Genomic DNA, 22,486 nt, shown 5'->3' on the forward strand with positions numbered 1-22,486 from the left:
GGGACAAGTATCAAAGAAATTAGCAATCTAATCTACACGTGGAAGGCTAAGATGAAAGAAGGAAATGGGATATAAAAGGAGGAGGATTCCATTACAAAAAGGATCATGAGAGAAAGAACAGAAAAGAAACAATTGTGTAACCAAGAACTTGAATATTTGTATAAATCTAAGAAAAATATACAAGAACACGCCATCCTTGGAGTTGACCGAGGAGTATTCTTCTTTTCAAATTGTTTGTCTTATTCATTCTAACACCAACTAATCTATCGTGATCTATATTTTAACTCATTGAACGTTCATTAACAAGTTTACTCTCTAACAAATTTATTGTTTTGGGCTTATTGGGCCACTAACAAAATCTCTTGGGTTGTGGATCAAAACGTGTCCTTATAATGGTAAAATAGATAAAGTAAATTTTGAGAGTTTAAGAGCTTGATTGGTAGAAGGATTTTTGTTTTTGTTTTCAAAACTGTATAAAAACAATTTTCAAAATATTGAACTTAAAATTAGTTCTCAGATAATAATTTTTATATTATATGTGTATGGCTCTCACTTTTTTTTAAAAAAAAAAAAAATCAAAATACTAAAAACAAAAAATAATTGTTTAGGAAACCATTTCTATTTTTGAGATTTTTTTAAAAAAATATTCACAAAAAGTAATTTTTTAATGATAAGTTTCAACTTTGAAGTGTGAGAATTCTTTTTGTATTAAAGATAATCTCCTTAATTTAAGATATAAAAGAATTTGGACAAATATGTAGAGTCTATTGTTTTCAATTTATTTACAACTATATTTCTCCAAAAAAAAAAAAATTATTTACAACCATGTCATTAAAAATATGTGGAACGCACCATTTTATGGATTGCAAAACAAAAAACTATATTTAAAACTCTTACCAAGCAAGCCCTAAAATAGATTTTATTTTTATTTTTTTTACAATATATAAATTCTACTCTAATTTAATCTAAGTATATATTTCTATAAAACTTCCTTTTACAAACTTGAATTAAATAGTTAAAGACCTTATAACTGAATTAACACTTCTCCATGCACAAAGTTTTTGAACTGTCTGATTAGCAGTAGGTTATAATTATTTCTTTAAAAAAAGAAAAAAAAAAAACTTGAATTAAATAAAAGCGTGCCTGGATATACGGATATACACCTGCAACCGAATTTGCAAGTTCAGGAATAAACGCAAATATTCAGGAATAAATACAAACAAACACCACATCGCTATCTCTCACTCGTAAGTCGTCACTCTCTTTCTTTCTCTCTCTCTCTCGCACTCCTTCACATCAGGTGAGTCCCTTTATTTTTCCTTTTAATTTTCTGGGTTTTAAAATTTAGAGTTTTAACCCTTTTTTTTTTTTTTTTTTTTTTTTTTTTTTTGAGAAAAAATAGCATGCCTTTTGTTCTTCTGAAATTAGACAACTGAAGGTAGCTAATTTGTTCTTCTCATAAATCCCGCACAATTCTTATAAACCTGCCCTTTTATTTTCTCTATAATACACTGATAATTGTTTTTTTTTACACATTGGATGTGCTAACAGACTCTATTCTCCAGCCAATATCAAAATAGAGTTTTGATCTTTTCCTTGTGTTGTTGCAGTTTTCGTTATATTTAAATTAAGTCATACTAGATGAGGAAGAGACAGACTAAGCTGGCAAATATAGTTCATACTAACTTTACAATTACACACCAAAAGGTTACAATTTTCATTCTCAAAAGCTACCCAAAATTAGATTTTATTTTTATTTTTATTGTGTATCTTTTTTGAAGTTTTTTTTTAGTTTTTGGATAGTTGTTATAGTCTTTACTAATGTACAGTTATCTATAATCTTTGAAACTAATTCCGCAGGATCGGTTAAGTGAATTGTCAGATGAAATTCTTGTCTCCATTCTGTCAACATTGCCGTTCATGGAAATGCAGAGGACAAGTGTCCTTTCTAAGAGGTGGAGATATCTGTGGACATTTACGACTTGTCACTTGGACTTCGACGATTCAAGGTTACTAACTCTTGTTTGGAAGACATTCTATCAACAGAAGTTTAGTGGTAGTGATCTTGATCAATACGTTATGATGTTGGTGAATTTGGAGACTACGGAGTTTGAAGAGAATAGCTTAAGGACTAGGTTTGTTAGTTGGGTTAATAGGGTGTTGGAATTGCATCAAGGTAATACTATAGATGAGTTTAGAGTTGTTTTTGACATGGATGGGAGGAAATTCAAGTCGGAAATCGACAATTGGATTTGCTTTTCACTGAGAAAAAAGGTTAAAAAGCTTTCATTGGATTTCATGATGGATGGGGTCAATGCTTATACTCTTACTAGTCAGATTTTTCATAGTTACAGTCTTGATTCCTTAACAGCCCTCTCTTTGACTTGTGTGAAAGTGACTGGGGAAGTTCTTGAGTATGTTTTATCTAATTGTCCATTCATTGAAATATTACATGTGGAAAATTCAGAGTCTCTGGTAAATTTAAAGACCTCTAGCCCTTTGCCCAAGCTAAAGAACTTAGAGATATTAAACTGCTGCTCTCTCAAACAGATTCAGATTCCTGCTATAAATCTCGTTTCCTTCAAATATTGTGGGGTTAAGATGATACGGATCATTCTAGGGGATGTTCCCTATTTTGTTGATCTGTCTGTGACAGGTGACTGTGTTCGCTATTTATTAGAAGATGATTGCCCAATTTCACGTTATCTCTCTCAGCTGGAGACACTTGAGCTAGGCTTGTTTACTAAGGTTAGTCATAAATTTCATTGTTAACTCCAATGTGCCTTTTCTTTTTTCATATATCAATGTTTGTTTATGAACGTGCTCCTTTTTCTTGGTTCAATTGTTCAGGAATTTATTCAATTTCCCAAATTTCCAGAGTTAAGAAATCTCAGGCAATTGAAATTGGATTTATGTCCACCTTTCATGGATAGCTTCCGTTGCTGCACTTCCTTGCTAAAGGCATTCCCCGTATTGCATAGATTTGTGCTCAAGGTAATGCTTAAAATTTGAGAGTTGTGGGATTTATTGTGCAGACATTTATTATCAATATTTTCACTTAAGGTGTGTTTTCCAATACATCAATTACAGTTCTTAGTATGCATATGTATTATGTAACCACAAATCTGCTCTGTTATGGACTGTAGATAATTCCCACATAATGGTTTATTGTTGTCTCAAATATTTTGAAAAATGTACAACAAAAGTTATTATAAAATTATTTTTATTTAACTCGTGTGTGTCGTTCTCTTGTACAGCTCTTACCATGCCATTTTTATCATGCATTTTTTGCTATCTACAGAGGTTATTGGTTTGGTTTAAGTTGCACTTGATGGAACTTTTATCAATGTTATATCACTAACTCCTTAATGAATGTGTTTTTTGACAAATTCATCGTTAGATTTATTATCTATTTATATTGAATCACAATGAACTTACTAGTTGTAAATCGTTCTCACTCAAGAATTATATATTTTTGTGAGTCTGATGCAAATAAATCATTCCATTCTTTATTGGATGGCATTCACTGTAAATGATAAACATAATACACCTATTTTGAAAGCTGTTTTGTTTTTAGTTTTTTGTAACTTTAGTTTGGTTTAGTGTAGGATAGTTTTACATGCCCATAGATTAGGAAAACTACTCGTGTTCACTTGGCTTTACAAATAGAAGCTGCAATTGGTTGACACCTTGGCATAATGGGCTTAATTGTTTCTTGTAACTTGCTTATGTTTTCGGTTTTCCTTCTATTGTAATGATGTTTAAAAGAACATTTGCATATAATAAGCCCGATTACAAGCCTTATGGAACCTACATTGGCCTCAGTTGGCATAAGCATAGGTGATAACCTACTTCTATTCAACAATAATAAATTAGACAACCTATTGCCTGTGGCAACACAATAATTCTCAGCTTCTAGTCACTATTTTGTTGATGACATTGTGAACGGTGTCCCTATCTTTTAATTAGCTTAACACTGTTTCTTCTTTCTTGTGGCAGTTTATTGGGCTAGATGGTCCATGGAATGGAGAAATAAAAGTGCCGAGGGCTAAATATCCACACCAATGCCTTAAGGTTGTTGAATTGATTGGTTTTGTTGGTTGTTCTGTTGACATGAAGCTTGCCTTGTATGTAATCAATAATGCTCCATCATTAGAGAAGATAATTATTGATGCGCAAAGTCCTAGTGTGGAAGAAGTATTACATGATTCTAGCAATCCTAAGAAATTAGGAGCTATACATTATGTGAAGCAACTAGAATCAAGATTAGCTCCAGGGGTGGAGTTGGTGGTACTGTAGAGGGTGTTTGGTTTACCGTAATATAGTAAACATTACAATTAATGACATTACTGGAATGTGGAATTATGATTTTAGGTTCATTTATTTGTATACAAGTTTAGATAGCATTTGGTTTAGGGAATTCACAAGAATCTAACATTTTCAAATGACATGTATGATACAAAAATAATTAGTTAAATATTCTTATTCTTTATTGTATATCATAACATCATGTTTTGTCTTGATTAATCAATCAAGGAGTTGTCCATCACTCCATTGCGAGTAACTATTCAGTGTACCAAGAGGACTACGTCAACAATATTGTCTAGTAGTCCTCCAACTCAATGGTATATTGTCATATATTCAAATTAACTAAGTATCTTAGTGCAATCCAAAATATAATCATTTAACCAAGAGTCTTGTGGTTAAACTGGTTATTACCTTTTGGTGTATTTATAACATAATTTAAGGTTCAAATCCCCCTTCCCTTATTATAACTATCGAATTATCCACACAAAAATAAAACCCTTCACTACATGTCATCAGTTAGTCATCTCCTCCAACCACACAAAAATAAAACCCTTCACTACATGTCATCAATTAGTCAGCTCCTCTGTCTCCAAAATAAAAATAAATAAAAAAAAGTAGTCATCTCCTCCTACAAAAGCTCTAGGAATTGGAAAATGTTAGGTTGAAGGCATTTTAGGGTAATTAACCCTGATTTTTAAACATTATAATTAGTAGACCACGTTTTCAAACTATATTTTTTACTAGTATCTCGAGGCTAAGAGGCTTGATTTTGGACTATAAATCGAGTCTTTGAGGGTCGGCTTTCATGTTCTGATCAGGTTTGATGTGGCAGTTTGTCCACTTGGAAATCGAGCCTTAGAAACTCGATTTATATATCGACGCTCTTAAAATCATTCAGACTAAAAAGATGAAATTTCAGCAAGTACAAAACACAAACACAGATCAGAGATCAGCCAATACAAAACATCCAACCAAATCTACCCCCAACAACCGCCTTAAATCCAAATTAAAAAAATAAATAAATAAATAACCCATTAGATCAGAGAGAGAAAGAACCATCAGATCAGAGAGAGAAAAACCTGGGTCGCACGTTGCGATCCGCGCAACCCAGGCCACCTCTGCTCTTGGAAGGCTTGATGTTCAAGCCAGACCTCGTCGTCCAAGGCGTGATGTTCTTGGAAGGCAGCTCCTGCTCTGATAGTAGCACCAAGAAATGTTTTGCTGGGTAAGAAAATGTGAGATGATGAAGATAATAATAAGGAACGGAACCCATTAGACATGTGCTGGGAATTGGAAAAGAGAAAACATTATATAAATTGAGTCTTAGAAACTCGATTTCCAGGTGGTCGCCGCGTGGAAAAAATGTCACATCAGACGTGATCAACCCATGAAAATTGAGTCTTTAAGACTCGATTTATAAGCCCTAAATCGAGCCTCTTAGACTCGAGATGCTAATAAAAAATATAGTTTGAAAACGTGGCTTACTAATTATAATGTTTGAAAATCAAGGTTAATTACCCTGAAATGCCTAGGTTGTATCTTCACGACTCTAGGATGACCCGTTAAAATCATTATGAATCATTTGGCACAATTAAAAAAAAAAAAAAAAGATTAATTAAAATGTACATGTACTTTGGATCTACTACCATCGTCATCAAAATTTTGCGGAAAAAAAAAACTAATATGAAGCATTTTGATTTAAAAATAATAATGGAAACACACATGCATATTTATTAGTATTAAAAAGTAAAATACATATCATAAAGTTGCATTTATAAGTCATGATTGTGCCAAGTGGATATCTTGTTTAATTGCTAAGTAGTTGCACCAAATTGCATTAATTTTGTAAATAGATACGATCATACGAAAACTTAATTGTTAAGTTATATCTTACCTAATTGCCATATTTATTAAAACTTTATACGAACAATTTTTTTAACACTTGATCAATTTTATTAGGTTCTGATTAATGAGCGCTCTTGGGACATTTATTCATGAATATTTTAATAAGGTTTTAATACTACCTTCATAGAAAATATATATATAAAAAAAAAAAAAAACTTTTTAAAAAATCAATTATTTTTTTCTTTTCCATTAAATTTCTAATAATATTTTCTAAACCAATACCTTTAGCATAGGCAGTTAACTTTTTCCAAATTTTTTTATTAAATTATTCTTTTCAGGCTTTTACTGCACGGCATTACTACGTACTCAAACATTCCATTACAATTGTTTTCATAGTTAACCAACTTTTTATTATTATTTATTATTATAGTATGGTTTGGGCTAAGCAGCTTATGTCCTGGTGTCACCCAACTTATGAGAAAACGAGTTTGAATAGTAAGGAGAATTTGGCATTTCAAGCTCCAAAGTGCTCAGCATTTAGGATTGCAAAACTCAAGTATTGTAAATATATATATATATATATATATTTTAAGCTGTTTTTCCCCGAAATTTCTCTCTCCTCTCTCTCATTTTTTTTGTTCTCTTCTCTCTCTTCCTTCTCTCTTTCTCATTTGCTCTCTCCTCTCTTCAAACCCAAACACCATCCTCCTCCCAACATCAACATCACACATCGCAGTGGAGGAAACGTTGATGCTGTGATTGACACGTCTGGGTTCCACAAAATAAATTTTTTATTTTTTTTTCCTTGTTGTGATGCTATGATTCTCGCCGATCAGGGTTGATCAACGATGGAGGAAACGTTGATCTAGCGGCAGCAGTGGCAGCGGTGTCTGGGTTTTGATCAGGGTTGATCTAGGTTTTTTTTTTCCTGTTGTGATTGGGGTTGATCGACGATGTCTGGGTTTTTGTTCCAGTGGAATTTTGGTGGGCAGTGGTGGCGTGGTGGGCATGGTGGAGGCGCGGTGGTGGTGATTGGGCAGTGGAGGCGCGGTGCTAGAGGTTGAGGGAGCTTGTGAGCAGTGGAGGCGTGTATGGAGGAGTTTGGAAGAAGGTGAAAAGTAAAGAAAAGTCTGGAAGATGCATATGCATGGGAGAAGAAAATTGGGAAAAAACAAAAAAAGGAAAAAATATATTTTATTGGGTAGATATATTATTTTAATGAGTAGAATAGGAAAATAAAAGTTGGGATATTGAGAGTGATGTAAAATGATATAGTATAAATGATAAAGTAGGTTTTGCGATAGTAAAAATAGAATAGTTTGAAGAAACCTGATGTGAATGCTTTAATAAAATTTTAGGCAAATTAAAAAATGATTACATTGTAGATTAAAAAAGCATTGTATTCCTCTTCATTGTGTGCAAGTTTGACCTAACCATTAGTGACTAGTGTCATACTATCCCTTAAAGTTACATTCAGATTCATTGGGATTTGCCTTTGTGAAGGGGTATGTGGCCTTGATTGGTAAGTGTGGTCGCCTCAAGCAATTCACTAGGCAAGAAAAAGCCGTCATCCAAAAATGTGTTATTGCATTCTCTTGGATCGCCTTTAATAGTATGTTTAATTTTCAAACTTAATTAGTTTTTATTTATTTATTTTAAATCATATTCTTAAAATATCATTAAAATTTTTTGTAGTGAAGATGGCATTTGAGAAATTGTGATATGAAAAATAAATAAAAATAATTAAAAATTTACACCATTTGGGCTAATGTTTTCATTTGAATTTCGATTAGATTGTAAGTATAAAATTCGTTTTCTCCAACAAAGTAAAAGAATATAAAAAGGTGGTTCTTTTCACCCACGGATGTTGCTTAGGTATGTGTGAGTGAATTTATGGCTATCAAAAAAGAAAAAGTGAATTTGTGGATTATCTTTGGTGTTATTGAAATATCAATGTAAGTGAAGATCTAATTAGGAATAATAATTCTTTCTCAACAAAATAAAAAGGAATAATAAGTTTTTATATTTTCTTTCAATTTTATAAATTTGGATAGTTTTTAATTTGTATTTTCAAGCTTTTCATGTAAATCTATTGGGGTGATTGCTTAAGGCTTAAAGCATAAATATTAGTGTATTTTTAATAATAGTATGTGCAATACACGAAGATTGTATTTTTTTTTTTTTTTAATAATTCATTGTTACAATTCACAAGTGGGGGTGTAGAGATAATCTATATATCTAACAAGGAATGAAACTCTATCTCTCTAACAAGTCCAACTTAAACTCAAACTCATCATTATTATTTTTTTTAAACACAGTTATTTTTGTTTAATCCAAACTTAACAAGGAGTGAAATTCTATCTCTTTAATAAGTCTAACTTAACCTCAAACTCAAATATTGATAATTTATCTCCAAATTTGCAAGGTTAATCATAAACACTATAAAAGTAAAGCAAACCCCAATAATATTTTTTTTAAAGTCGAGTAGAAGTATGAATTCTTCTTATATTATTTTCTTCTTCTCTACTTTGTTAAAAAATATATATATTTTTTATGGTTTTTCATGTATTTTTTAGAAAGTAATTTTCGTACATGAACCACCAAACTCTCTTTAGTCGTTTTTTTCAAAATAAATTTAGTCATATATATTTTGTTTTGTTTCAATAATTTCTAAGCAATGAATCATTTGATTCTTTAATATTTTTTGGTCTTTCAAAAGTTTTAACATCTAATTTTTTTAGTTATTTTTTTGTAGTATCTGAAACTGTTTTTTTAAGTCATTGCGCGTTCAAGCAATGGCTTTTTCATCAAATTGTAACACAAATTGAAGACATACAATAGCAAATCATGCAATGGTGTAGTTTTTTAAATTTTTTATAAAATTATTTTAGTCTACCTCACAAATAGGTAGGTTCCTGTGCATAGCATGGGTTAGCGACTAGTTCATATAATAAATGAGACCAACAAGACGATTATCAAATATTTAATATATTCATGGGAGAGGATTTTTTTTTTTTTAATAGAAGAAAGGGGAGGAGAATTTGAACTTTGACATCTTAGTTCAGTTAGTTGGAAATATTATGAGCTACTGGTTGAGTTATAAAACTCTTGGCACATATTTGATACATCCTAAAAAGAGGACGCATTAGTTACATATAATTTATGCAAATTTACACTAGTTTTTATATTAGTTACATAGCAATCAACCATTTTCCTTTCAATTAATTTTAGATTTATATAAAACAGGACTAGGTTTTTTATTTTACATATTATTCTACATTAAGCTATGCACAGCCGGACATAAAACTAGTACCAGTATACATTTACAGAGACATCCTTATTCTTGTTTATTGGTTTGCCTTTAAGTTATCTTTTGGCAAAAAAAAAAAATCTTTACTAAAGGACTTTAGCGGTATAAAACACACCAAAAAAAAAAATGTAAAAAATAATTCTTTGTAAAAGTGTTTTTTGATTATTATAAAAATGAGGGTCACACGTTATGGACAAACAGACCCTTTTTTTTTTTTTTTTTTTTAAAACCTATTCTGGCGAATTGAATTCTTGGAATTAGGTATATTTTTGGGACTAATTTAAATATTTATATAAATCATATATCATGTTCTATATATATAAGGTTCGTAAATCTAATTTTATAAACTCATAAACAAACCATTCTATCTAATTAAATATAATTTCAATTACAATTTGGTTTATTAGCATACATTTGTGAAGTGGTTAAAAGTTTTGGTCCTGGTTTTACTATATATGCAAAATAACAAATTAATCAATTGACTTCTAAACAAATTCTAACGTTCAATGAGAAAGTAAACTAAATTTGAACATATAATCTAAATATTTGTGTTAAAAAATAAAATAAAATGAATAATTTTACATTTATACTCAGTTTGACTTGATTTATTTATAGCAACCAGCAAATAAGTAGTAAAAAGAAGAAGAAAAGAACAAAGAGACAAATGTCAACTTGATTGATAACAAATGATGTTTTTGCAATGCAGTTGGTAGTTGAAACTATCCCGGAAATAACATGATTTTGTAAATAATAATTTTGTGAACCATAGTTTGTACAGGTTTTGTTACAGGCATTTTAATTAGGAACCGAATTGTTTTGATGTCCAAACTATAGTTAATCAGATCATTCTTAGGAAAGTAATCTAATTTATCCTCAGGGAATGATTAAAACTTTATCATTTGTCTCAAATGTTAATCGAGTACAGTAATGTTAGTTCTCATTATTTTGGGATTTTGTGCTGTTTATGTTATCTTCAATTACTATTTTTGCTTGGAGAAACATAGACTAGTGGGTAGATAAATATTGTTCTGACCGACGCACTGCAGTCCTGTCTGGCACTTTATTACTTACTACTGCTGTTCTGTTTACTTGAAAGCATCTACTACAATGAAATTTCTTGCCCATCTAAAAAAAAAAAAATTGGGTTATAGCCTTAGAGGGTTATATTGTAACTGTCATAGTTGTCAGTATCGTGTACAAAAAGTTTCGTATCGTAAAGACATATCGTAAGTATTCATGAATCGTCCGATACATAGATGCGTATCATATGAATCGTATCGTATCGGTGAATCGTACGTATCGTACGATACATAGACATGTAGGTTTAAAATAGGTTTTTTTGTTAAAATTTGTGATTTTATTTGATTTAAACAAGTTGTTAGACTTTGTTAATATAAAATTATTGGGAAACTTAATTGAGTATAATGAAATAGCAAGTTCATAAGTTTTTTTCCTCCCTTCTCTTTCACCTACAAAATTTAGACTATACTCATAACACTCACTTTCATATCTGCAAATTTATTTTCTATGCTATTAATAATGTATCAAATGAAAATATAATTATTTTTTATTTTGTTATTATTATTTTGAGTCTAAAAAACTAGAATGCCAAGAAAAAATTATTTTCTCAAAAAAAACCAAAAAAAAAAAGTAAATGTTGAAAATAATAAAGAAAATGTCTATGAAAAAATAATTTTGCAATTAATATGCTGAACATGATGATAACATTGACTTGGATGGAGTTTGTGGGGATCGTTCAATTAATGGGCCCCTAGGGTTCAGAATGGGGTCAGGACCGTTGGGCCAGTGGCCCATCAGAGACCGTATACCCGTCCGAGGATACCCTGGTCCTCGGCATAACTCGTCCGAGGACGATCGTTTCCGAGGACGATCAAGACGTGGGCTCATTACGATCAGAGCTCCGAATTCGGTCATCTCAAAGGGTAGAGTAGCCGACTAAAAATGAAAGAGATAAGGCAAACAAATATCTGAAGCTACAGCTACCTCCGCATTAATGACCTCTCAACCAACTCTCTGGCCGCATTAATGTGGAGGTGATACCTGAACAGTGGAAAGGCAGCCTTACAGCTGCCCATAGGAAGTTCCAGGAGGTGCCAGATGGGACAGAAAGAAATCCTCCGAACCCAACCTACACGTGTGCGGCAAGGATGAAGCGCAAAGGGAAGTATATAAACTAAAAGAAGAACCTGAAACGGGGGATCGAGAAAAAAGAGGGAAAGAGGAGGACGAAGAAACAGAGAGAAACAAGAGAGAAGAAAGTAAGAAGGGAAAGTGGTATTATTCACAGAAGAAAAATATTTGTGAGATCGACCTTGTACCTGAAACTGGTTTAAGGGAAATCTTGGAGGGAAATGCTATAGTTAACCTAGTTCTTTACACCCACGCTCTAAAAATTGTATTGTTTGGGCCTTTTACGTGTGAACCCAATACTGTTAGGTTCGTCACCAAATCGTGTCCTTACAATTGGCGCCGTCTGTGGGAAGAGCTTGTGTTAGCTTGTATAACCTCTAATACAACGTTTTCGATGGAAGGAGTGGAACCGCCTCATCCCGCAGCAGGGCTGCATCAGGGTGATGTTAGCCCGCATCAGGCGGAGTCAAGGGGCTCTCAGCGCGGTGGTCCTCGAAAGAGTCCCGAACGGAGGGAAGTCCAGGAGGGGAGCGTGCATACCACTCATACCACGAGAACCCGTACACGCAGGAAGAGTCACGTGTCCCATGCGAAGTATGATGGGGACCTGCAACGTGAGATTGCGGATTTGAAGAGAGAGTTACGCCATGTACGACGGGAGCGTTCACCACTTCGCTCCGAACCATCATCCGGGGAGTCGGATGGGGCTAGCTACAGGCGGAGGTCGAGGACCCCGCAGAGTGAGACTTTCTCCTACGAGGAGGAGCGTCATCATAGGCGGAGGCGTAAAAGTCCTACAAGCAGGGGCTTGGGAAATGATGCGATGAACAAAGCACTGAGCCAAATTTCCAGATCACCCTTTACAAAAGGCATTGATGATGCTACTCATCCTCGGCGGTTTAATCAACCTACGTTCTCTCTGTATGATGGCCACTCGGATCCGGTGGAACATGTAAGTTATTACAGCCAGAAGATGGCTATTCATTCCAGGGATGATGCTCTGATGTGCAAGATTTTTCCGTCGAGTTTGGGTCCGACGGCGATGAGATGGTTCAATGGTTTAAGGGCCAATTCTATTGGATCCTTCAAAGCACTGACCCAAGCTTTTGGCGCTCGCTTTATTACGTGCAGTAGAACTCCCTTGCCTCTGGGCTCTTTGTTGACCTTGTCCATGCGAGAGGGCGAAACTCTCAAGGGCTATTTGGATAGGTACTGGGAAATGTTTAATGAGATAGGGGGAAGAATGACGCTGTGGCTATAACCACCTTCAAGGCAGGTCTCCCAGCTGACCACGACTTGAGGAAATCCTTGACGGGCAAACCTGTCACCAGTGTGCGCCAGTTGATGGATAGAATAGAGAAGTACAAAAGAATAGAGGAGGATCAACTTCAGGGGCTGGGAAAAAGGGCCAAAAACGAGAGCCTCCCAGCCCACCTCCAGGAGAAGTACTCTAGGGGTGACGATCGTTTAACCTTGTATGAACGCCATGAAAAACCCATCGCCTATCGATCAAGGCCTAGCCTTTCAAACCCACGCTCTACAAATGATATTGTTAGGGCCGTTTTACGTGCGAACTCGACACTGTTACGGTCCGCCACGAATCGTGACCCTACAGAGTTGATTAACCAAGATGACGAAAAGATATTATTATTTTGGTTCATATATCATGTATGACTTCTGAGTTTAATCAATTTGAATGTGCATGTTATAAACATAAGTTAATTTGATTTATTTAGTTAGCTTTGTTAAATTTTATTACATAAGTAATGATTAAATTGGTCATTAGTTGAATATATTTTGAATTTATAATGAATATACTTTTATATATGTATATCTATAAATATGGTATTCTTGCACAAATTTAGTTACTTTTGCAACAGTGGAAACAAGGTCCAATGAAAGAAAAAAATTAATAATACACAACCAAGAATATAAAAACAAATAAATAAATAAATAAATATATATATATATATATATATATATGTAGAGAGAGAGAGAGAGAGAGGTTCAAGTTAGTGAAGGTACACCTGGTGTAATATTATAAAAGTTACAGATTTTATCCACTATAGATCTCTAAGCAATCTAATGGATCAAAAAAAATACTATCTTACTTAATTAATAATTTAATATAGCATGTTTTAGTGTTCTCTCTTATTTATTACAATAAATTATTAAACTCTATTCTATTTTAGTATTTTTCTCCCTCTTACTGAACCACAAAAAAAAAAAAAAAAAAAAAACCTCATGTTTTCTTAATCTGCGGCTTCCTCTTGCCATATTTAAAAGAAAAGTAATGCTAGAGACAAAACAATTTTACAAATTATTTTTACAAAGTGTTGATGTGGTGTGGTCTACGTTAGCTTTTAAAAACAATTATTGAAGGATATTTTTATTTTTATTTATCAAAATGATAGTTGCATTTTTTTTAGTAGGCATGAAACATGCTTATCTATATTAGTTCACAATATCATGCAATTTTAAAATTTATAAACACATATAGTATGATCAAATTATTACACCACTCATATTGTCTTTTTAATTTGTTTATAAAATAGAACACTAAATATTATAAGTAAAATTATTGAAATATTGGAGAAAACTAACAAAATGCATTGCAGATCATGTAGGAATTCAACTAGTTGCTTCATCTGTATTCAGATTTGAGTTCCCAAGTTTCTCCTTTGGTAGATCTATGGAGCTTATGGTTGTCCCCAAGAGGAAGGTACCTTCTCACTTCTCACTTCATTTTCATTTCAATGAGTAATATATCAATTTGGGTTTATTGGTTTGAATTTAGGTTCAGTACAGTTGTGTTTGGGATTTTGGGTTTTGGAATTGAAGTTTAAGGGTTCTGGTTATTGCTAGTTTTATGCTAATATTGCTCATTACTAATAGCTTGAGGCTTGTTCCTCAAAAAAAGAAGAAGCTTGAGGGTTTTTTTCTTTGAATCTATGAATTGGGATTACTTTCTGTGTTTTGAATTATTAGTCTTTGAATTGTTGCTGGGTGTGATTTTGAGAAGCTTTTATGAACCAGGATATAGTTTCATTTCCGTAACATTGGTTAGGAGGTTCATTTTCCTGTTGGCTATCCCATCCACTTCTTTGTGTTTTAAGAGCCACAATTTTGTTATGTAGTGCTGTTGTATGACTTCACAGTTCACTCTTCTTTGTGTCCTAATAGCAACAATTGTATTATGTAGTGCTGTTATATGATTTTAGTATGTTAAAAAATGTTGGCTCACAATAGGTAATCATGTCTAATGACTGTTTAGGCAAGTATTGGTGTTTGAAAACTTAAGTTCCGACCCTCCCCCCATGGCGGGATTTTAGGCAAGTGTTGGTTTTTAAAAAACTTAAGTTCCTGTTTTTAGACTGTTTAATGTTTGCTAAATAAAAGCTCCTGGCAATATTTTTGGGCTACAATTTGATTTCATTGCTGCAATGTTTGCGCTAGGGATTTTTGATTTTCTGTCTTGTGGTTGAGCATTGTAATTGACTCTTAGTCACTCTTTCCCCCCTTTTTCTTTCCCATTATGTGAATGCTTTATTTTCTACAATGATGTAAGGTGTCCAATATATTGGTAAAACAAATACAAAACTTTTGGATTAGACATCAAACTGACTAATAATGATTTGAGCAACACTCTTCTCACCAATCTACTGTTATTGGCAGAGGGAACAAATATCTTTATGTAATTCAAATGTTACCTTCAGCCCTTTAGTTTTGATAAAATAGGTATGCATGAGCTATGAACATACCTTTCGCTTTTGATGCTACATGAGATATATCTTCTTTAATAACTAGTGTTTTATGTCGTCAAATAGTTTCAATTTCAACTAATCTATATTTTTTGCCATAATTTATTTTTTCTCACGGTCATTGCGTTTCTTTCTAGCAGTTTGGCCTGTATTAGTATCTGTAATGTTAGCATCGAATCCTTCAAGTTGCTCCAAGGAAGTTGAGTGCCACATATGGACGACTATCATTTCAGTTGGCACAATACTTACAAAGCAAAAGGCAAAGGGCCATCCGTGACCATCAAAGGGCAAATAACGCAATTGCTAAATACATGACAAGGCTAATAAAAAGTGTTGTTGCATTACATATCATACTAACATATTACTACAATGAATTTCACTTTAGAATTCATGATGAAGAAAATGTTGAAGTAATTGAAGTGTTACATTCCTTATATCAACCTATATACCGTTGGACATTACATGCATTCAACTGCACCTGGATACATGCATGGATTCGCTTTAGGGTAGAAGTTAGGACCATTTTTTAAGCTTTAAGCTTTCCATAGGTTGTACCTGGATTTATACATGGATTTGTTTTTGTTGGGCTGTACTTGTTAGGACCATTTTTTAAGCTTTAAGCTTTCCATAGGTTGTACCTGGATTTATACAAGTATTTGTTTTTGTTGGGCTGTACTTGAAGAGATAATAGTACTGGGCAGTAAACTTTCAATTGTTGGTGATTTTTTAAGCTTTAAGCTTTCCATAGGTTGTACCTGGATTTATACATGGATTTGTTTTTGTTGGGCTATACTTGAAGAGATAATAGTACTGGGTTCAATTGTTGGTGATTTTTTAAGCTTTAAGCTTTCCATAGGTTGTACGTGGATTTATACATGGATTTGTTTTTGTTGGGCTGTACTTGAAGAGATTATAGTACTGGGCAGTAAACTTTCAATTGTTGGTGAATGTGAAATGTACTTTTTTTTTTTTATACAAGATAGAATTCTACTCTAGTCTAATCTAAGTGTATATGTGTGTGAAGCTCCCTCCTGGAGACTTGAACCTAGGCCCTTGCCCTCCACACTCCACAAGCACTTATACTTGAGGAGTGACCATTGCACCAAGGGTGTGCGGTGGTCTTCATACAGATACAATTAATTGCAAATGAAATGCATACATGCGGATATGCAGAATTGCAGATATGAAGTTTTCTGCAGAATTGCATGGAATGTTTCTTTACCAAAAAAATCAATATACATATGAAATGTTTCTTTTGTTATGAATTCAAATCTTTTTTTGAATAATGTGAGCACCATATTGTGGTTGAAGGGTTATAATTGGGAGTGGAGCATGAGCATAGGATGAGGATAGAAAAATGTTGTCCAATGCATATCCAAGGACCCCATTGGAACGGGAAAAATGAAACTTGACCCCTTGTAGCTTTTGAAACTCCTTCAGCAAACCTATCTAGATTGAAGTCCTTTGCGTCATCACCCCAAATTGATGTATTTTTTAAGCATTAATGTGTTTTATGGTCCTGGATGGCCTAGTTATCATTACTTCTCTGATTCATTTCCAATTATTTTAGTTTATTTTATTTGTGAAATTCATCTATGCCCATCCACGTCAAGATTTGTAAAACCTGAGCCAGTAGCTCTTAGGTTCTAACCTCTACATATAGTGCAAACTAATTTTAATTAGCTAAAGTAATAACTTATGATTAATACAATGTCAATTATACATGAGCTGGTGATAAAGTTATTATTTAATGCTTAGTTTGTTTTGAAATAAATTATTTTCAAACGTAAAATACTTTACATGTAAAACATTTTTAGCAAAATATTTTCAAATGTTTGGTATGACAAGTAAAATTTTTAAAGCAAACCACCAAAATCGAGGGCTCAACATTGAAGTTGCTAGTATTCTTTTACTTTGTTGGAGAAAACGAATTTTATACTTACAACTTTTTTCTTGGGTAAAAAATTTTATACTCACAGTCTAATCGAAATTCAAATGAAAGTATTGTCACAAACAGTGTAATTTTTTTCTTTTTTTTTTCCTTATCACAATTTCTCAAATTCCATCATGACTCACCACTACAAGAAAAAAGGGGCTATTGTTGTGCTCCAAAAGCACCGCTAAAACCAATAAAAGCGCCACTAAAGGCACTTCTGACCTTTAGCAGTGGCTACTATTGTAGCGCTACGAAGCGCCATAGCTTAAGTGCCGCAATAGACCTATTGCGGTGGTAATAAGAAGCGTCGCTGTATAGGTACCTTTTAGAGGCAAATTTGGCTTATTGCAGCAGGCTTTCTAGCAACTAGTGGTTAAAAAAACACAAACCCATGAACAAGCAATACAAAACTAGAAAAACAATCAGCAATATTGGGGTTTTAGGGGAGAGAAATTATGAACAGCGCTGCCGACAACAACATTGGAGGTGACACAAGCCAAGTAGCAACGCTAATGGAAGTTTGATCGTTGATTTTGAGAGTGCCAAGAGATTTTGAGAAAGAGAGGTTTTTATTTAGAGGGAGATAAACGGATGAGAAAAATGAAATGGCAAACGGGCGCTAAAGTGATAAGTTTAGGCGAGGGAAAGGAAAAAAAAAAATAGAGGGAAAAAATTAGACTAAAAATGAACAATTAAAAGATCTATTGCGGCGGTCACTTAAACCGCTACTATAATTGAGAAAACATGCCACAAGAAGACATAAATTGTGGCGGTTCAGTATACTGTTGCTATAACTACAGAAAATGCCACTAAAACACATATATTGTGGTGGTTTTTTATACTAATGTTGTAGAGCACCGCAAAAGACTATATCTATTGTTACGGCTAATGGTACATCGTGATATATCTCATGTACAGGGCGGTTCAAAAAAGCACCACAATATGTGACATATAGCGGCAGTTTTTGAAACCGCCACAAAAAACCCACCGCGATAACCCGTTTTTCTTGTAATGACTACAAACAATTCTAATGATATTTTGAGAATATGATCTCAAATGAATAAATAAAAACTAAGTTTGAAAATTAAACTTACAGTTAAAGGCGATCCAAGAGAATGCAATAACACATGTTTGGATGACTGTTTTTTCTTGCCTAGTGAATTGCTTGAGGTGACCGACACTTATCAATCAAGGCCATATACCTTTTCACAAAGGCAAATCCCAATGAACTGACTGTAAATTTAAGGGATTGTATGACACCAGTCACTAGTGGACTGGTTAGGTCAAACTTGCACAAAATGAAGATGATTAATGAATACAATAATGCTCAAAACAAAACTAATCACTATTTCTCAATGCACCCATTGAAGAAGGCCTCATATTCCTTCATGTAAAAGGAGTCGTCAAATATCTATTGTTATTTTTTATTTTTTTTTTTTTGAGAATTATTGTTATTTGTTTTTATCTCTACTAAATTTAACCCAATTTAATTTGGGTAAAATTTTATTGCTTTTCATTTCAAATTTATTAGGTTTCTCGTGGGTTATAGTTGCATGCTTAGCCTAACTAAACCAACTAAATTTAATAGTTTTTTAAAAGGAATTTAACCATTTTTAATTTGACTAAAATTTTATTGCTATTCAGTCTTATTAAGTTTATCGTAGATAGTAGTTGCATAACATAAGCTACTTTCGCCTAAACCATAAACTTTTTTTTTTTTTTTTTTGGATGTGCCTAAACCATAAACTATATTATAAAAAATGGCTAATCGTGGATAGTAGTTGCATAACATAAGCTACTTTAGCCTAAACCATAAACTTTTTTTTTTTTTTTTTTTTGATGTGCCTAAACCATAAACTATATTATAAAAAATGGCTAATCAATAACTATAAATTTTTTTTTTTTTTTTAAATGTAACAGTAATGTTTGAGTACGTAGTAATGTCATGTGACAAAAACCTGAAAAGAATAATTTAATAAAAAAAATTGGGAATAGTTAACTAATGTTTTAAGAGTATTAGTTTAAGAAATATTATTAGAATTTTTTATGGAAAAGAATAAAGTGATTGATTTTTTTAATAGTTTTAAAACTTTTCTAAAATAATCCATTAACAAATTTCCTAAGGGCACTTTTAATCAAACCTTAAAAAAATTGATCTAAGTGTTAAAAAATTGTTAGTATAAAGTTGTAATAAATATGGCTGTGGGGCCCAAAATCTGCGGTCCCAGCCCACCTTGTATTAATGGCCCGAAGCCTAGGCCGAGGAGCCCCACTACCAAGGGCGTATGATGAAAGTCCCTTAAAGGCCCAAGAATGTGGCCGAGGACGATCTCACGCTCAACACCTCACGAAACGCCTGAAGAAAAGGACAAACTCAGTACAAGAGCAGTACAAATGAGAAAGCTGCCAACACCATAACGTGGAGCCCAGTGCCTGACAAACCCATACTCCATACCATGCTATCCAGCTTTTCCCAACCACTCTGACGTAAGGATTGATATGACGAGTAATTGCCCTAAACAAGGAAAAACTGACACGTAGATGAAGAACGGGAAGTGAATACTAGTATAAAAGGGAACGATAGCTAAAAAGAAGGGGAGGACAAAAAAAGGAGGAAGAATGGTGAGAATGTAACGCTCTTCGGACTAAATCCGAGGAACCAAACCTCTCAAACCACATCCATGTAAGGCTCAGCTATACAGTCCAAACCCACCTTCGTATGGGCTTCCATGAAAATCAGGACCAGACCCCTGCCCAGCGCCCAATGGCAGGCCTTTCCAAACCCACTCTCTACAAATCGTATTGTTCGGGCCCTTTACATACGAGCCCAACGTCATCCTTGGGTCGTTATAAATCGTGTCCCCACAATGGCAATTAGGTAATATATAGCATAGCAATTAAGCTTTTGTTTCTATTTACAAAATTAATGCAATTTGGTGCAACTACATGGCAATTAAACACAGTATCAACTTGGCATAACCATAACTTCTAAGCACAACTTTATAATATACTAGTCGCTGACTCGTGCGATGTACGAAAAAACTATTGACTCTAACAAAAAATGAAGAAATATTTAACTTCCATACTTTTCCATAATTTAGAAGTATTGTCTAACATTAAATGTTATTGAGTTGCAAGTGCATAGTTACCGAAACCTACCAAGTAATTTACAATTCTTAAATTAATAAAGCAAAATTCTCAATAGTTAGATATACACACACTCAAAACTAATTTAAACTGCAAATATATAAATAAAGACTATGATATGAGGAAGACACACCAAGTTTCAAATTTGAGTAGTAATATGACTTTCTCGTAGTAATAATGTGAGAGATCGTAAAATTTCAGGTGCTCTCAAAAAAGAGATTTGGGTGCTTTGAAGGGCACCTCTCTTTTTGGGTAAGTGGTGTGGACTCACCACTTATTTTTTTTTATACAAAAAAATAAGAAAAAAAAACTAAATACAAAATACATATTTAGAATACTTTGAATGTCATTGATTGAATAGAGAACAATACAATTTTGGTAAATCAAACCTTACAAGGCTTTGGGTCCTAGTTACAATCTATGTAGAAGAATACAAAGCTTTGGTCCTAGTTACAATCTACCAAAATTAAAAAAAAAAAAAAAACAAGACACTAATCTACCTATCCAAAAATCCTAAGCTCGAGGTCCAAGTTATGGAATGGGAAGGTGTTAGGCACCCATTCCATCTGGTCTTCTAGACTCTAATGACCAATATACCATTTTTTGCATGATGTTAAATGATATGTTAAGCTCACATGACAGAAACTCGACAAAAATTAATCTAAATAAATCTACCTCATGAATATGTCTCTTTTAAAAGAACATTCAGACCTGTTTTGAGGATAAAAAATTAAGACTTGGTTTGTTAAAAAAAAAAAAAAATCAGATATGTTTTTGTAAAGGATAAAATAAAAGATTTTATCAAGAAAAAAAAAATCAGATTTGTTTTCTGTAAAGTAAAAAAAAAAAAAAAAAAATTGATTTTATCAAGAAAAATCAGATATGTTTTTGTGTAAAGTAAAAAAAGAGTGATTTTATCAAGAAAAATCAAATTTGTTTTGAAAAGTTAAAAAAAAAATATATATATGATTTTTGTTTTATAAAAAAAATCAAATCCATTGTTGGAAATAAAATAAAAAAGACTTTTGAAAGAGGATTCACATTCATGAGATAAATTCATTATGCATGCATCACATATTAAGAAAAAGAAAAGACCTCAACCTAATTTTCAATCTCTTCTTTTAAATTTCAAAATCTGCAATTATGTAACAAAAATTAGATCTGTATTTAATGAAAATACAGATCAGTTTTGAGAGTTAAGAAAAAAATCAGATTTGTATTTAATGAAAATACAGATCAATCTTGAGAGTTAAAAAAAATCAAATCTGTATTTAATGAAAATACATATCTGTTTTGGGAGTTAAAAAAACCAGATCTGTATTTAATGAAAATACATATCGGTTTTGTGTTAAAGAATTATATCTACAACTACACACCCTTAGTGCGATGGTCACTCCACAAGTATAAGTGCTTGTGGGGTGTGGGGTGTGGGAGGCAAGGGTCAGGGTTCAAGTCTCTATAAGAAAGCTTTCACACACATATACACTTATATTAGGTTAGAGTAGAAATTCTATCTTGTATTAAAAAAAAAAATTATATCTGTATTTAATGAAAATACATATAAGTTTTGGAAGTTAAAAAAATCAGATTTGTATTTAATGAAAATACAGATCAGTTTTGTGTTAAAAAAATCAAATTTAAAAAATTCAAATCAATTTTGAGAGTTAAAAAAAAAAAAATCAGATTTGAAAATTCAGATCAGTTTTTGAGTTCAAAGAAAAATTAGATCTGAAAATTCAGATCAGTTTTTTAAGTTTAAAGAAATCAAATCTTTGATAGTCATTAGTAGATTTTGAAACTTAAGAAAATGAATCACAATAAACAATCATCTAAGAATGTGTTAAAGAAAATTCAAGTAGAGCATGACAATTATATATCAAGAACCAAAAAAAAAAAAAAAAAATAGAGATTTGGATAGAAGTAAGCTGATTTTTCAGATCAGAACTAGTTTTAGTATTTTGATCATATCTTTTTACTCAAAATTCAAATTAAGCTGAAATTTTGAAAGCTGAATGGAAATTCGATTTT

The 22,486-nt window shown here is 32.7% G+C and overlaps 1 protein-coding gene across 4 annotated transcripts; it reads left to right on the plus strand.

The window, feature by feature from the left end:
* The first annotated feature begins 1,168 nt into the window (after positions 1–1,168).
* Positions 1,169–4,452, plus strand: LOC115979467 (F-box/FBD/LRR-repeat protein At4g26340-like). Of its 4 annotated transcripts, none has more exons than XM_031101520.1 (5): positions 1,169–1,247; positions 1,611–1,707; positions 1,861–2,748; positions 2,851–2,994; positions 4,000–4,452. In XM_031101520.1, the coding sequence occupies exons 2-5, from the start codon at positions 1,642–1,644 to the stop codon at positions 4,297–4,299; spliced, it is 1,398 nt and encodes a 465-aa protein (XP_030957380.1). In that variant the 5' UTR covers positions 1,169–1,247; positions 1,611–1,641; the 3' UTR covers positions 4,300–4,452. The 4 variants fall into 4 exon arrangements, with proteins under 4 accessions (XP_030957380.1, XP_030957377.1, XP_030957381.1 ...); XM_031101517.1 differs by having other exon boundaries at positions 1,213–1,300; XM_031101519.1 differs by lacking the exon at positions 1,169–1,247 and adding an exon at positions 1,394–1,438.
* Positions 4,453–22,486: the final 18,034 nt, after the last annotated feature.

The sequence above is a fragment of the Quercus lobata genome, chromosome 3 (genome assembly GCF_001633185.2).
Source record: "Quercus lobata isolate SW786 chromosome 3, ValleyOak3.0 Primary Assembly, whole genome shotgun sequence".
Classification (NCBI taxonomy): Eukaryota; Viridiplantae; Streptophyta; class Magnoliopsida; order Fagales; family Fagaceae; genus Quercus; species Quercus lobata.

Excerpts from the sequence above, each read along its gene's own strand:
- LOC115979467 (XM_031101520.1), top strand. The coding sequence starts at position 1,642 with ATGAGGAAGAGACAGACTAAGCTGGCAAATATAGTTCATACTAACTTT. Across the intron at positions 2,749-2,850 it reads AGCTAGGCTTGTTTACTAAG|GAATTTATTCAATTTCCCAA; the intron begins GTTAGTCATAAA and ends TCAATTGTTCAG. Across the intron at positions 2,995-3,999 it reads TGCATAGATTTGTGCTCAAG|TTTATTGGGCTAGATGGTCC; the intron begins GTAATGCTTAAA and ends TTCTTGTGGCAG.